Genomic DNA, 14,091 nt, shown 5'->3' with positions numbered 1-14,091 from the left:
CAAGTACACACAAAAGGCCAAATATCATCATGAATTCATAAATTAGAGGTCAAGTTACTTTTGTCTATGAATCCATTGTTGCAGTGAGTACACACATAGGCTGAAAACCATCATGAATCAGAAAATGACGGTAAAGTTTGAATTACTGTTGAATGTTTTGTGGCAATGAGTACACACAAAAGGCTAAATATTAGCATGAATTCATAAGTGGCAGGTCAAATCACATTTCTTTGTGAATACTTTTTTTGCAGAAACTACACACGAAAAGACAAACACCAATATGAATTAGGTCAAATGATTTTTCTGTGTGAATGCATTGTTGCAATGAGTACACACAAAACACACTAAGTTGCTGACCGAGGCAGTTTATCTAAAGATTTAAAAACACTTTACATGTAATGCTACAACCCTGTACCAGGGTCTTCCTCAGACTAAGAACTAAACTCAAATGATGAAATACACAAACAGTAAGTACACTGCTCCACAAAACTTAAGCAACTCTGTACAACATGGGATAGGTGAAATGTGGTGCCCATTCAACACTTGTATGAGACATGTACAAACATAAGGAAGCACAGGCAGTGCGAGTGCCCTCTATAATGCATGAGCAGCACCTTATAAACCAAGATTAACAGCTTGTGCCTTCGAGCGCAAACCACAGCCTAGTATTGTCCCAGTCCTCAAGCAGTGAAGTGGTGCTTCGTGAGTGGGATATCAAGTGTAGACACCTTGAAATGAATCGTAGACATCATTTGAGTGACGTTGATCGAGGTCGAATAATTGGACGACTGGAAATGGGTCGGTCCCAAGTGGAAGTGGCACTTGAATTCAACATGAATAAAAGTGTTGTGTCAGGTTGTGGCTTTGCTTCCAAAATGGTCCTATTCTCAGTAGACGTCATGAAGGAGGCCATCCGAGGACAACATCAGCATCTGATGACCGATTTCTCACAATCACTGCCAGACGTAACCTCCAAGAGTCCTGCTCTCAACTGGCAAATGATTTGTTTCAAGCTACGGGACGACGTGTTAGTCGTCAAACTGTTTGTAGGCGGCTGAATAAAGCAGGACTGTATGCCAGGAGGCCTGTGCTGTGTGTGCCATTGAAACGGGAGCACAAACGTGTGCAATACACATGGTGTCAGGAACATGTCAAATGGGGAGAAGACCAGTGGGCACGACTAATGTTCTCTCATAAGTCTCGATACAGCCTATCGTCTGATTCTGTCCGATATTCATGTGGAGAGAGCCAGGAACACGATATCACCCTAAGTTCATTGTTGAAAGGCCGTCCATTGGAGGTGGTTCCATCGTGGTGTGGTGTGGCATCATGCTGGATATGAAAACTGACCTCCATATTGTAGAACATGGAACTTGGACGGCACAACGTTATCGGGATGTAATTCTCCATTCACGTGTTCGCAACATCAATGGAGCATTTGGTCCGAACTTACTTTTTATGGATGACAATGCACGCCCACACCGTGCATATATTGTGTCCGATTATCTGGAGACATAAGACATTGCCCGTATTGAATGTCCTGCATACTCGCTGGACCTTAATCCAATCGAGTCTGTTTGGGATGCTCTTAGGCGAAGAATAGTGCAGTGCAATCCACCACCAGAACAATTCCTGAACTGCAGACAGCCCGCTTAGAGGAATGGCCCTGTCTTCCTCAAGACTTGATAACCACTCTGATCCACATCATGGAGGCCAGATGTCATGCCTGTGTGTCTGTTCGAGGTGGTTACGCACCGTATTGACAGCCTGTGCCCTCTCAGATGCAAGCTTTTCATGTAGGGCTATAGTGGTGTTGAACTTTCTGGCCACCCTGTACACCATATCTGCATTGTTGGTGTTCATTTGTGTTGCATTGTGCATCTGTACCTTCCTTATGTTCATTAAACTTGGTGAATTGACATTTCCTTTTCATTTAGTCCTACTTTGTTCGAGTTGCTTAAGTTTTGTGGAGCAGTGTATATACAAACATAGCAAGGGTGACTAGCCACACAAAAACACATCCTGTTGACAGTTGACCAATGGGTCTCCATGACTGACAGGTGATTGACAGCTCAACATTGGCAAGAGTCTGGAACTACCTGTTTATCATTCCCCCCCCCCACCTCTCCTGCCTTTTTGGATGTGGATGGATACCTCCTCATTTGGTCTTCTTCTTCCTTGTTCATTCTTCTTCTTTCCTCCTTCCTTTTTCTCATCCTTTCAACTTTCTCTCTCTCTCTCTTCCATTCCTTGTTTATCTTGAATCCTCCATTACAGTTCATGATCTCTTCTCTCTTCTCTATTTCTTTGGCTTCCTTCCATTTTCTCACTACTTCTCTCTTCGCTTTTACTATCTGCCTACCCAAATCCCATTATACTTCATGTCCCGTTTCTATAATGTGTTTGAATATGGCGCATTCTTGTCTGTCTTCAATTTCACATCACACATGTGTTGCTTTAACCTGTCTTTCAGTCTCCTCTTCATTTCTTCTATATAGAGTTACCATATCGCTGTAAGGGAAAAGTAGGACATGCTGTCCCAAAATGAAGGACACAAATATTCTCAATAAAACATGTTTCTATAGAACACGTTAGGAAGTAGTTGAAAAATGACACTTTTCAGTTTAAAAAAAAATAATTCTTAATGAATATTTAAATGCAAAACTTGCAATCATACTAATCAATGCACCTCTTACTACATGATGTAAGCAGTACTTCTCAGAGGAGGCAATTTTTATCACAATTTCAGGTTTAGTCAAATTATATTTATGTTAGAGTGGACAGTCAAACTCTTTGAAATTATAGGGACCAGTATCAAACAAACATTTTACAGACTTTATGAAAAAATAATTTCTCTCGTGAATCTGTTGTGCAGATGGTAATGAAAGTACTCTCTCAACATTTGAAATATGACCTGTAATGGAAAACAAATATTCAGCAATTACTGTAATTTGAAATGGTTCGAGAAGTTTCATCTTTGGTAGTTTCTAGTTCAATAACAAGGTGTCTACCAAAATAACACATCCTGAATTCTTGACTTTCTCTGGACTTTTCTAGACCTTTCATCCGTTCTTTATAACTATTATTTATTCGACCCCTACTTAGGTAAAGTTGGAAATTTGTAATTAAGAAAATAAATATTTATTTAATAGAAACCCCTACCAAAGGGCCAGTTAAGACGAAAACTGAAGCTGAATTTAAGAAGAGAATTAGATCTGCTTTCTCGTATTAATGCATTCTGAACTGTGTTTGGCAGACAACCGAGGATTTGGTGTCTGGACTCACAGCCAGTATAATCTTATTGGGGCTTGTGTCGGTTGTCCCTATATGTTTGTGACTCCCTTCATCTGTCTTATCTTACCACCATTCATCCTCATCTTTGCAATTAGCCAAAGGGACAGAAAAAAGTGAAGTAAAATAAACTAAATCAACCAATCAGTCATTCTGATAGCAAAAATTCTTGACCACAAGAATAATTTATTGCCTCTTTATTAACTTCTTGACCTACTTGTTGATTTCTTTACTTTTTCTTGACTATCATGACTTTCTTGACTGGCAGACACCCTGAAAAACTGTGTTCTCTATACCCCTGGTTTAAAATCAAAATATACTGAATATTGAATAAGAATGGGCTACACCTTGTTCCATCAGTATAAACCCTAAGACAAGAAATTCTGCTAAGGCATTGAACAGTTCTGCTAAAGCATTGACCAGTGATATTATCAGAAAGTGGTCCCAAAACTTTGTACATTAAGTGCTTCCGTGTTCCCATTTGTTTAATAGCAGGACAAACCCTTTTTCTTTTTGGGCAATTACTGAATAAAAAATTAATTTCACTATTGAGTTTGGAAACGCAGTCCATAGACATGTAACTTGCATGATTTTTTTCTGTTAAGCATTTTCCGAAATCAACACAGCACCCAACCTGACCATCTCAGATTTTCATGAAATTTGGGGAGTTGAAACTATGCATGGAACTTAGTAACTATGAAAATTTTTAATCTCGTTTGTCTTGTAATTGTTCAATTATTCAAGGTCAAAGTTAGCAGAAATTGCCCTTTTTGAGCCCACATATCTATACTAAATGTGCTGTAATTCCGCCCCTATTTTGCCTAGAAAGCTCAAATAAAATTGAACAAGCTTTCCAGTGATATATAACAAGCCCACCTTTCAATAAAAATGTAATTTTGTCACGTGACCTTGACCTTTGACCTTGAATATCTCAAAACATGTCATCACCAAAAATCGTGAAAAAAATATATTTGGTCCCTCATGACATACTCTAAAATATATCAAAAACTCATTCTGGGACTGCAATGGGATCAGAAGATACAAAATAATATGTGTAACTATGTGACTGATAAAAGCCTCATTACATGAACTATGACGAGTCAAAAGTCCTTTAACACCCCCTACAAAATGTAAAGTTTTATCCTGGTCATGAAAGAAATAGGTTAGGCACAGGGAGATCTCTAGCAGTGTGGGTCAAGCGCAGGTCCGGCATATTGTTGACCGCCATATTGAATTTAACGCATACATTTCAAAGGAATGGGGGTGATGTGATATATCAAATCAGGCTAGAATTTCACAAGAAATGAAGCTGCGAAGGTTTTTCCAACTTATTTTTAGGCAGCAAAATGTTATACGCATATCTTTCACTTATGATATATGCACATTATAGTGTTGTCAATATTCCTGTGAGTACACTCGTTGACGTCTCTCACACTCACATAGAACATTTGGCAATGTAGCAGGTGTAACATCATCGCAAGCAGCAACTATGCCTTCTCTCAGATGGTCAATATCAGGGACTTTTAGTGCATGCACCATTCTCTTCAAATGTTTCTGAAGGTAAAAGTCCTCCTAAGATGTTAGATCTGGGGAATGTGTAGGCCTTTTCATAGATTCCAGTCTTCCCATCAATCTACCTAGAACTTTACCATGAAGAAATTGCCAAAATGTTCACATACTGTCCTGTTTCAAAACTCTCGAAAAGTGCCATATCACATAAGCAAGGATGAAAAACCTGTTAACTTAACACATCCAAGAAGCCCTCACCATTTAAGGTTCCATTGTTCAATATGGACCAAACATTAAGTTCTCCATTCACTATACCACATCATTAGCTTATCAGTAAGAAACATTCAGCTGGGATCTGTCTACTGTAGATTATCAAATCACAGGTATTGCATATAATTTTTATTAACTTTACCGTAAACATAAAAATTAGCCTCATCACTGAAGAATTTTTCATTCCAAAGGAAGTGTCACCTAATTGTTTAAGGTACTTTTCCCAATATTCTCCACTATTCAAGTATTTGGTGAATGTTGCTGATTAATATCTTATGGAATGGTGCGTATACTTCTCTCCCAAAATGTCAGCGTGATCTCTACGAGTTCCTAACATGTTACGAGCAATCTTAATACTTTGTTTTTAACACCTCGAAAAGGAGAAAATGGTTACAAACATGCAGTAATAATTTTTTGCTGGTTAAAGATACTTTGGAAAAACCTTCACCGTTTCATTTCTCTGAAGTTCTAGCTTGATTTTATATCACTTCACACCCTTTCCTTTGAAATTTTTGCGTTGAATTCAATATGGCGGTCAAGAATGTGCCGGACCTGAGCTTGACACACAGCTAGAGATCTCCCTATGCCTAACCTATTTCTTTCATGACCAGGATAACTCCTTTACATTTTGTAGAGGGTGTTAAGGGACTTTTGACTCGTCATAGTTCATGTAATGGGGCTTTTATCAGTCACATAGTTACACACATTATTTTGTATCTTCTGATCCCATTGCAGTCCCAGAATGATTTTTTGGCATGCTCTATAGTATGGCATGAGGGACCAAATATATTTTTTTTCAAGATTTTTGGTGATGACATGTTTTGAGATATTCAAGGTCATGTGACAAAATTATATCGTTATCCAAGCTTTCTTGGCAAAATAGTGGTGGAGTTACAGCACATTTAGTATAGCTAAGCGGGCAGAAAATAGGCTATTTATGCAAACTTTAACCTTGAATAATTGAACAATTACAAGACGCACAAGACTAAAAATTTTCATAGTTACTAAGTTCCATGCATAGTTTCAACTCCCCAAATTTCATGAAATTTGGAGATGGTCAGGTTGGAAATTGCACATATCTGTGTTTGGCATGGAATGACTCTTATGTCATGCTCAAAATGTAGGACATTTATGATATTTTTCAAATTCCTCCCAGATGCTGGATATAAGGCTAAAATGTAGGACATGTCCGGGAAAAACCAGACGTCTGGTAACTCTACCCTTATGTATACACTTTCACATCGTAGATAATCCCTCTTCTTCATCTCTCTCTCCTTCCATCTTCTTGTTGGCTATACTTGAAACAGTGCGTCCTCCCTTCCTGTAAGTTCTTATTCACACTTTCCTCAGTACTTTGCATATCATCTCTGTGGCCTCTTCCATACCATTTATTTCTTTTTTATCTTCCTTCTCCTCTGATACTTCTTCTTCAATTTCTTTCCTTCTTCTATTGATGTTGTGTCCGGAAGAGAATGGCTATGTAAACAAAGACAGACCTGTAAGTCAGAACAATTAGTCAAATGTCAAGAGGCGATATGCATGTAACATCCTCCAGAGAAATCGTCCAAGATAAGGACTGTCCACATGATATGTTTCTGTGTGGCTAGTCACCCTGCTATGTGTATATATACTGTCTGTTTGTATATTTCATAATTTTAGTTTAGTTCTTCTGAGGAAGACCCTGATGCAGGGTTGAAATGTTATATGTAAAGTATTTTTAAATCTTAATAAACTTAGTGTTTTTAATATGGAAACAAGGATTAGTTATTTTAACACAAAAAAGGCTGAATAACATCATGAATTCATAAATCCAAAGTTAAATTACATTTTTGTGTCAATGCTTTGTTGCAGTGAGTACACATGAAAGGCGAATACCATCATGAATTCGTAAATGCCGAGTCAAACTATATTTGTGTGTGAATGCTTTGTTGCAGTGAGTGCACAGAAAAGGACGAACATCATCATGAACTCGTAAATGCTCAGTAAAACTATATTTTTGTGCGAATGGTTTGTTGCAGTGAGTGCACACAAAAGGACGAATACCAGCATGTAGGCGTAAGTGAGCAGTTAAGTTACTTCTGTGTGTGAATGCTTTGCTGCAGTGAGTACACACAAAAGGACGAATACCATCATGAATTCGTAAATGCAGTCAAAATTTTTTTGTGTGTGAATCCTTTGTTGCAGTGAGTGCACACAAAAGGCCGAATACGAGTACCATCATGTACGTGTAAGTGAGCAGTTAAGTCACCTTTGAGTGTGAATGCTTTGTTGCAGTGGGTACACACAAAAGGTCGAATACCATCATGTAGGCGTAAGTGGCCAATTAAGCTACATCTGTGTGTGAATGCTTTGTTGCAGTGATTGCACACAAAAGGATGAATACCATCATGTAGGTGTAAGTGAGCAGTTAAGTTACTTCTGTATGTGAATGCTTTGTTGCAGTGAGTGCACACGAAAGGCTGAATACCATCATGTATGCGTAAGTGAGCAGTTAAACTACTTCTGTGTGTGAATGCCTTGTTGCAGTGAATGCACACGAAAGGACGAACACCATCATGTATGTGTAAGTGACTAATTAAGTCACCCTTGCATGTGAATGCTTTGTGGCAGTGAGTACACACAAAAGGACGAATACCGTCATGTATTAGTAAGTGAGCAGTTAAGCTACGTCTGTGTGTGAATGTTTTGTTGCAGTGAGTGCACACGAAAGGCTGAATACCATCATGTATCCGTAAGTGAGCAGTTAAGCTACTTCTGTGTGTGAATGTTTTGTTGCAGTGAGTGCACACGAAAGGCTGATTACCATCATGTATGCGTAAGTGAGCAGTTAAGTTACTTCTGTGTGTAAATGCCTTGTTGCAGTGAGTGCACACGAAAGGCTAAACACCATCATGTATGCGTAAGTGACTAGTTAAGTCACCCTTGCATGTGAATGCTTTGTTGCAGTGAGTACACACAAAAGGACGAATACCATCATGTATGCGTAAGTGAGCAGTTAAGTTACCTCTGTGTGTGAATGTTTTGTTGCAGTGAGTGCAAACAAAAGGCTGAATACTATTATGTATGCGTAAGTGAACAGTTAATTCATTTTTGCGTTTGAATGCTTTGTTACAGTGAGTACACAAAAAAGGCTGTCTACCATCATGAATTGGTAAGTGAGAAATCAATAGACCTTTCTTTCCAGAAGACTTCCTGCAATTAGAGGAAACAAGACTCTCGTCACTGTGATTTCTCAAATTCCCCTTCCTTTTGCACAGTTAATTTTTTAAAGGATCAATATCCTCGTGAATTTTTAAATGTTTAATCAGGAGAGGTTTTTGGGGGAAGGATTTACGGCAACTGTTACATTCAAATAAACTAATATCTTCATTGTTTCGTAAATTGCTGTTCGAGTGTTTTATCTCCGTGAAGTCATTGTCAGCATTGGATGCTGAATCATCATTGATTTTTTTCAAATGCATAGAATTTACTATACTTTCCTTTGAATCCATTACTTCATGTTCAATTACTTCCACAGCTCCAGGATAGGCATTTACGTCTCCCTCTAGACTCCTCAAATCACCAAGATCTACTGTAAATTCCTTCTTGTCAAAATTGCTGGAATGTGAAATAAATTTCTCTAGCAATTTTCTTAATATTACTGACTTGATAATGTACACTGAATGATATTTTAAAGCATAGTCTCACATTAAAATTAAAGCTTATGTTAAGTGGAATGCAGAAATTTTTAGTGCCAAAAATATACTTATTTGATTCAATAAAGATTGTAAGGTGTGTTATTGTCAAAATATGTATTTGCAAAAAGAAAGATACAGGTAATGTCATCCAAAATGAACATGAAATGAGCATTTATCCACAAAACATGGTAAGAAAATGCACCTCACACCTTTAAAAAACATGAAATATGACCATTCAGCAGCATAATTTTTTAAATTTTGCGTTTCCATCAAAAACGAAGTATACATATGCATGCCTCTCATAATATATGAATTGGTCATGTCTGTATTAGCGCAATCTATGATGGACAATTGAAGGGGAACAATATGTTTTACTTTAAATTCTTGCAATCAACTGAATACCCTTCAACTTCTGATGGGTGATGAGTATTGCATTATCAATAACTGTGCAGGAGGAGAATTCATCAAAGCAAGCCTCATGTTAAATTTTAATTTTTTCCATTAGCTTTAAAAAGTGGAGGGAGATAGTGGGATTTGAACCCATGCCCTTTCATCCTTGACGAAAAAGAAGAGATAAGGATAGCAGCATCTTACTAATTGCTCTGTAATGACTCACAGGCCAGAAACCTTTAAAAAATATGTCACTGTTTGTGAAAACATCCAGCTGCATGTCTATTCACTATGGACTGTGGAAGAAAATGAATTATTGACAGCTGTTCAATATTTTTGCAGGTTACTGCAAATCAAATAGAACCTAACTTCACGGAAATTTACCTTCTTACCTACCCAATAGGACCAAGTAATGTAAATAGTTTGCCAAAGAGGAATAGAGATGGCAGCACCAGGCGTGCAAGACTAAGAATTAGCATAATATATGTGAATTACCTTACAAATAAGAACAAAGCAAATTGGAAAGATGAAAAACAAAGAATCTACTATAAGAAGATAAAGAATACATATAAAAGAAATAAATTAATGTATATACGTGATAAATTAAATCAGTGATCATATGTAAGTTAATATGAAAATGAAAGAAGTCAAAACACTGATACAAGTTTGTGTCTTTGAACAGATATTACATGTGTCTGATTGATTTATCATTCCCGTAGCAGAAATTTTGTTTACATCAGTGGCGGCACGTTCCAATCGATAACCAACAGCACTTTTTGGTTGCACCATTCAATCGTAGCACCTACTTGGATGCACGTGTCAATCGCTTGGCACCAAGTATACACTCTGTTTTACCCAGTTAGAGTTGGCACGTTCCAATCGCAGCCGCAAGGGAGGAGATTAGTATATTTCCCAAAGCTTAAGGGAAAAAGCTGGAAAAAGGGTATATGAATTCATAAATCGTCAAAAAGCTGAAATAGAAGAAAACCCAGAAGGAAGTCCAGATCCAGACCGTCCATTGAGAAGGGAGTCCAGATAGAAGAATAAACAAATTGAAGAAAATAAATAATAAGAACAATTTCGAGATAAAACTTGACTGTAGATCAGAATTATAGAGAAAAGTAGCTCATGTAAATATTCTCCATGTATCCTTGTTTATATACCTAGTCCTACCTACCATAAATACTGTCACAAAGTTTTAAGTAAATTGACTGAGAAAAATATTACTGAGAAAAGTTGTTTGTTTTTATGTCCTCTATACAAATCTGTGGAGGGGGAGGGGGGAGGGAGGGAGGGAGGGAGGGAGGGAGAGAGAGGGGGGGGAGAGAGAGAGAGAGAGAGAGAGAGAGAGAGAGAGAGAGAGAGAGAGAGAGAGAGAGAGAGAGAGAGAGAGAGGCAGGCAAAACGCCTCTAGCATGTCACTAAGCTGCTCGTCAAGTCAACCTTGCAGCAGGTTTTATGTATCAATCCGCGCGAGAACTGAGCTCAGAATCTTCCGTGCCAGTCTTTCCTCAACCGCCGAGCTGCTTACATCGCAGACACTGAGAAAATCCACAGTATTGCCAACCGCACAACACATCAAAACCCGCATGCATGTCAAGTGGAATGTATTTTTGCTTCTCTTTGTCTCCTGAAACATAAAATTTTAAAAGTACTTTCTGCGCATAGATTATTTAATAAATGTGTCATTACTTAATATAAATGCGAAATATCTTCGAAACATGAGAGCGTGTGTGTATATTTCGAGCACGCAAAAATAAAAATGAACAAAGATAAAAGTAAACAACGATAGGCCCTCTTGAATTTAATGACAATTTTTTTTTTTTGGTTTAGAAAGAAATACATTTATGAAAAACGTGGTTGCTTCGTCCGCAATACATCCGTTCCTGTAAGACACACGCAATTCAAGTTATACCACCAAAAAAGCATGATTTGTTATTGGTGATATATACAATCAGGTGCATTGTCTGTCGCTATTACTCTGGTTTCAATTTATGAATCACTTCACTAAACCAGGATTCAAATCTTGGTCTGTCCATTTCTTGCGGATAATCACCCTTCCCTTTCTTTGCGCGGAACAGTAAATATGCACCTTCAACAAAGCTTTCATTGCAGCCAGTGGGTGAAACAATAAGCCTCCCCCTTCCCCTCATCGTTGGTTTCTTCAGCCCTGGCGTGGTTTTGCATGCTGGTATCCTTCCATGTTTTATTCCCCCTTCCCCCACCCACCGAGTTGAAGGACGTCTCGTCCAAATAATAAACATGTTTCTTCTCACTGCGATATCTTTTAATACCGCGGAGATTCTTTTGTCGTCAAAAAACAAACAATCGTTTCCTCTTGCTAAACTCAAACAGCAAATCATTCAACACCCGTGATACAATTCGTGCGCACATTGACGGCAAATCACCTCACGCCCTGTTTTACTTTGATCTTGTTGCCGCAAGGAGGATTATGCATTCAAAACAACTTGCTTGTCTTTGAAGAAAATTTCCCTTCGGACGAAGTCCAAAAAAACATTCGGGTAAAACCACGCACTGAACAGTAGATTCAGCCATTCTCGCCGCTCTACAATAAACATAGGGTTAAAAGAGTGGGATGTGCAACACTGGTATCGCCGATTCCACGCGTTCTGCAACGCATTCAGTCTCGCTCGACTCGCTCTAAAGTTTCAGTGTCTCTTCAACGCACTACACATTGCAGTTGGCGAATCTACGGTTCTAAGTTCGTCTGCACAGTGATTGCAACCAATTAAGTCCATACCTGCTAATGGATGTACTATTTTGTCTGTATATTACAAATTAAATAACTGTTTTCTTGCAAGTATGCAGTTGTGTCGGAATAGAACCCGTCTCAGTGGAACTATGTTCTTGCGCGCACGTTTGGAACTACATATGCGAAAACCTGCTGCAAGGTTGACTTGACGAGCAGCTTAGTTAACAGGCCTATAAAATCGCTTGAGCAAACAATGAACATTGAAAGTTTGACAGCCTGCTAAATTTTTAGTGAAGCATTAACTATCAGCTCCCTAAAAACATTTTAACGAAGCTTCGACGAACTGGCCACAAGATTCATAATTCTTTTGTTGCAAATAATTGTTCTGCATTATGGTAACAGGAGTAGGTAGTAAAACATTCTAAAAGTCTGTAACAATGACTGAAAACTTAGCATCTATACTGTGTAGCAAGACAACTTTCATTCAAATAAAATGACAGTAGAATGTATGTCTTACCTATTCTCTTGTTTCATTTAATTTCGATGAACACTTTGTTCTTTAACATATTTTCATACTTACAAAATCTACACCAAGAAAAGCACAAATATACATGCCATAAACACGAACACACACAAATATCTTTCTGCAGTTGGTGTTGGTCACCCTGGAGAAAGACCACCGTAATGCTCAAAACTCAGTCTGAGCATGGGTGTTCTTTGCGAGTGTCCCACCATCAATTCCAACATATATTCACTCAACCTCATCATCGCAATTATCCAAAAGTGGCAGAAAAGTGATGCTAAATAGGAAAACGATCAAATCAATCTTAAGAAGGATGAACCACCAAAAACATGTTGCAACCAAGTACATACTTCCACTTATCCTAAGTGAGACTTCCGAGTAGAGACATTGCAACCGGCCCTCAATCAGATCACAGATACTGAACACTGGTTAGTAAAAGATGAAACAAAGTTTAATTATATTGATAATTTATGTATTGCATCTAGTTACAGTAGGCCAAATATAATAAGAGGCGGGTCTTTAATTTTCACTCAGAATGAACTTAAAAGTAACGTAGTTGAAATAAAGCAAGCTGTTGAATTGTCTGTAGAACAAGACTTTGAATGCACCGCAATTGAAATAGCTATTTACAACTTATGTGTAATATCAATACATAGAATGCCTAGTGGTAATATGGATGTATTCTTAAACAAGTTAACATTAGTACTAGATCTCGTAACAAAAAGCTCCAAAAAGAATATTGTTGTTTGTGGAGATTTTAACATTGCTGTATCTAAAGACACAGCAAAAAAAAAAATAGTTTTCTGGATGTAATGAACTCTTTTGGTCTGTTTCGTACAATTACAACTCCAACTAGAATCACCAACAAAACAAAAAGTACAATAGACAATATTTTTACCAATATAAACGTTAATAAATACTCAGTAGAAACTTGCATAGGTTTTTCTGAAGATGATTCACAGCTTATTAAGGTAAATGTAATAGAAGACAAACGAAATCATAAACCACATGTAAAATTCAGAGTTATTAGACCTACAAACAATGATGAGAACATTTTAAAATTCAGAAATGCACTTAAATCAGAAACATGGGATTTTATAAACAATATGGCTGTAAACGTAAACGAGAAATTCGAAAAATTTCTTGATACTGTAAGATACCATTTTAATAAATGTTTTCCCATAAAAAAAGTACGAGTTCACAACAAAACCAATTGCCTATGGATAACAAAGGAAATTAAAAATCTTAGCAAATTAAAACGATTATTGCATAAACAGAGTAAATATGCAAACAGCCCTACCCTTAAAGATCATTACAAACAGTTCAACAAAAATTACAAGAAAACATTAAAACACTGCAAACAGTTGGATGTTGATAAAAAGTTGAATAATTCAGAAAACAAAACTGCAGAACTATGGAAAATAGTTAATCATATAACAGGTAAAAAAAGACCATGAATCAAGATATCATATTAGAAGCAGGTAATGTAATAGAAACAAATCTGCAAAAAATAGCTAATACTTTTAATAATTATTTTGTTAATGTAACACTTAACCTGCAACGTAACATCAGCATAACGGACGCATACAAAGAAAAGTTAAATAACGTGAAAAGATCTTTCACGTATTCTTTTTATATGACCCCTACTACAGACGAAGAAATTTCCAACATAATTCGAAATATGAAAAACAAAAAGTCAACAGGGCTAGATTCAATGC

The 14,091-nt window shown here is 37.4% G+C and overlaps 1 protein-coding gene across 3 annotated transcripts in view; it reads right to left on the bottom strand.

Moving 5' to 3' along the window:
• LOC145988574 (uncharacterized) overlaps positions 1-14,091 on the bottom strand; it is a 95,378-nt gene that overhangs the window by 20,777 nt on the left and 60,510 nt on the right. Inside the window, exon 4 of one of the 3 annotated variants that reach the window (XM_083123528.1) lies at positions 8,248-8,667. The exons of the other annotated variants lie outside the window; for them this stretch is intronic. Within the exon in view, the coding sequence (XP_082979654.1) occupies positions 8,328-8,667 (340 nt within the window). The 3' untranslated portion in view covers positions 8,248-8,327. Of the gene's footprint in view, positions 1-8,247; positions 8,668-14,091 lie in introns of those variants that run through there. 3 annotated transcript variants of the gene reach the window in all.

This window comes from Lepisma saccharinum, chromosome 6 (genome assembly GCF_977018435.1).
Source record: "Lepisma saccharinum chromosome 6, izLepSacc3.1, whole genome shotgun sequence".
In the NCBI taxonomy this organism is placed as follows: Eukaryota; Metazoa; Arthropoda; class Insecta; order Zygentoma; family Lepismatidae; genus Lepisma; species Lepisma saccharinum.
Note: the sequence above shows the minus strand (reverse complement) of the source record. Positions and strands in the feature narration are given on the sequence as shown.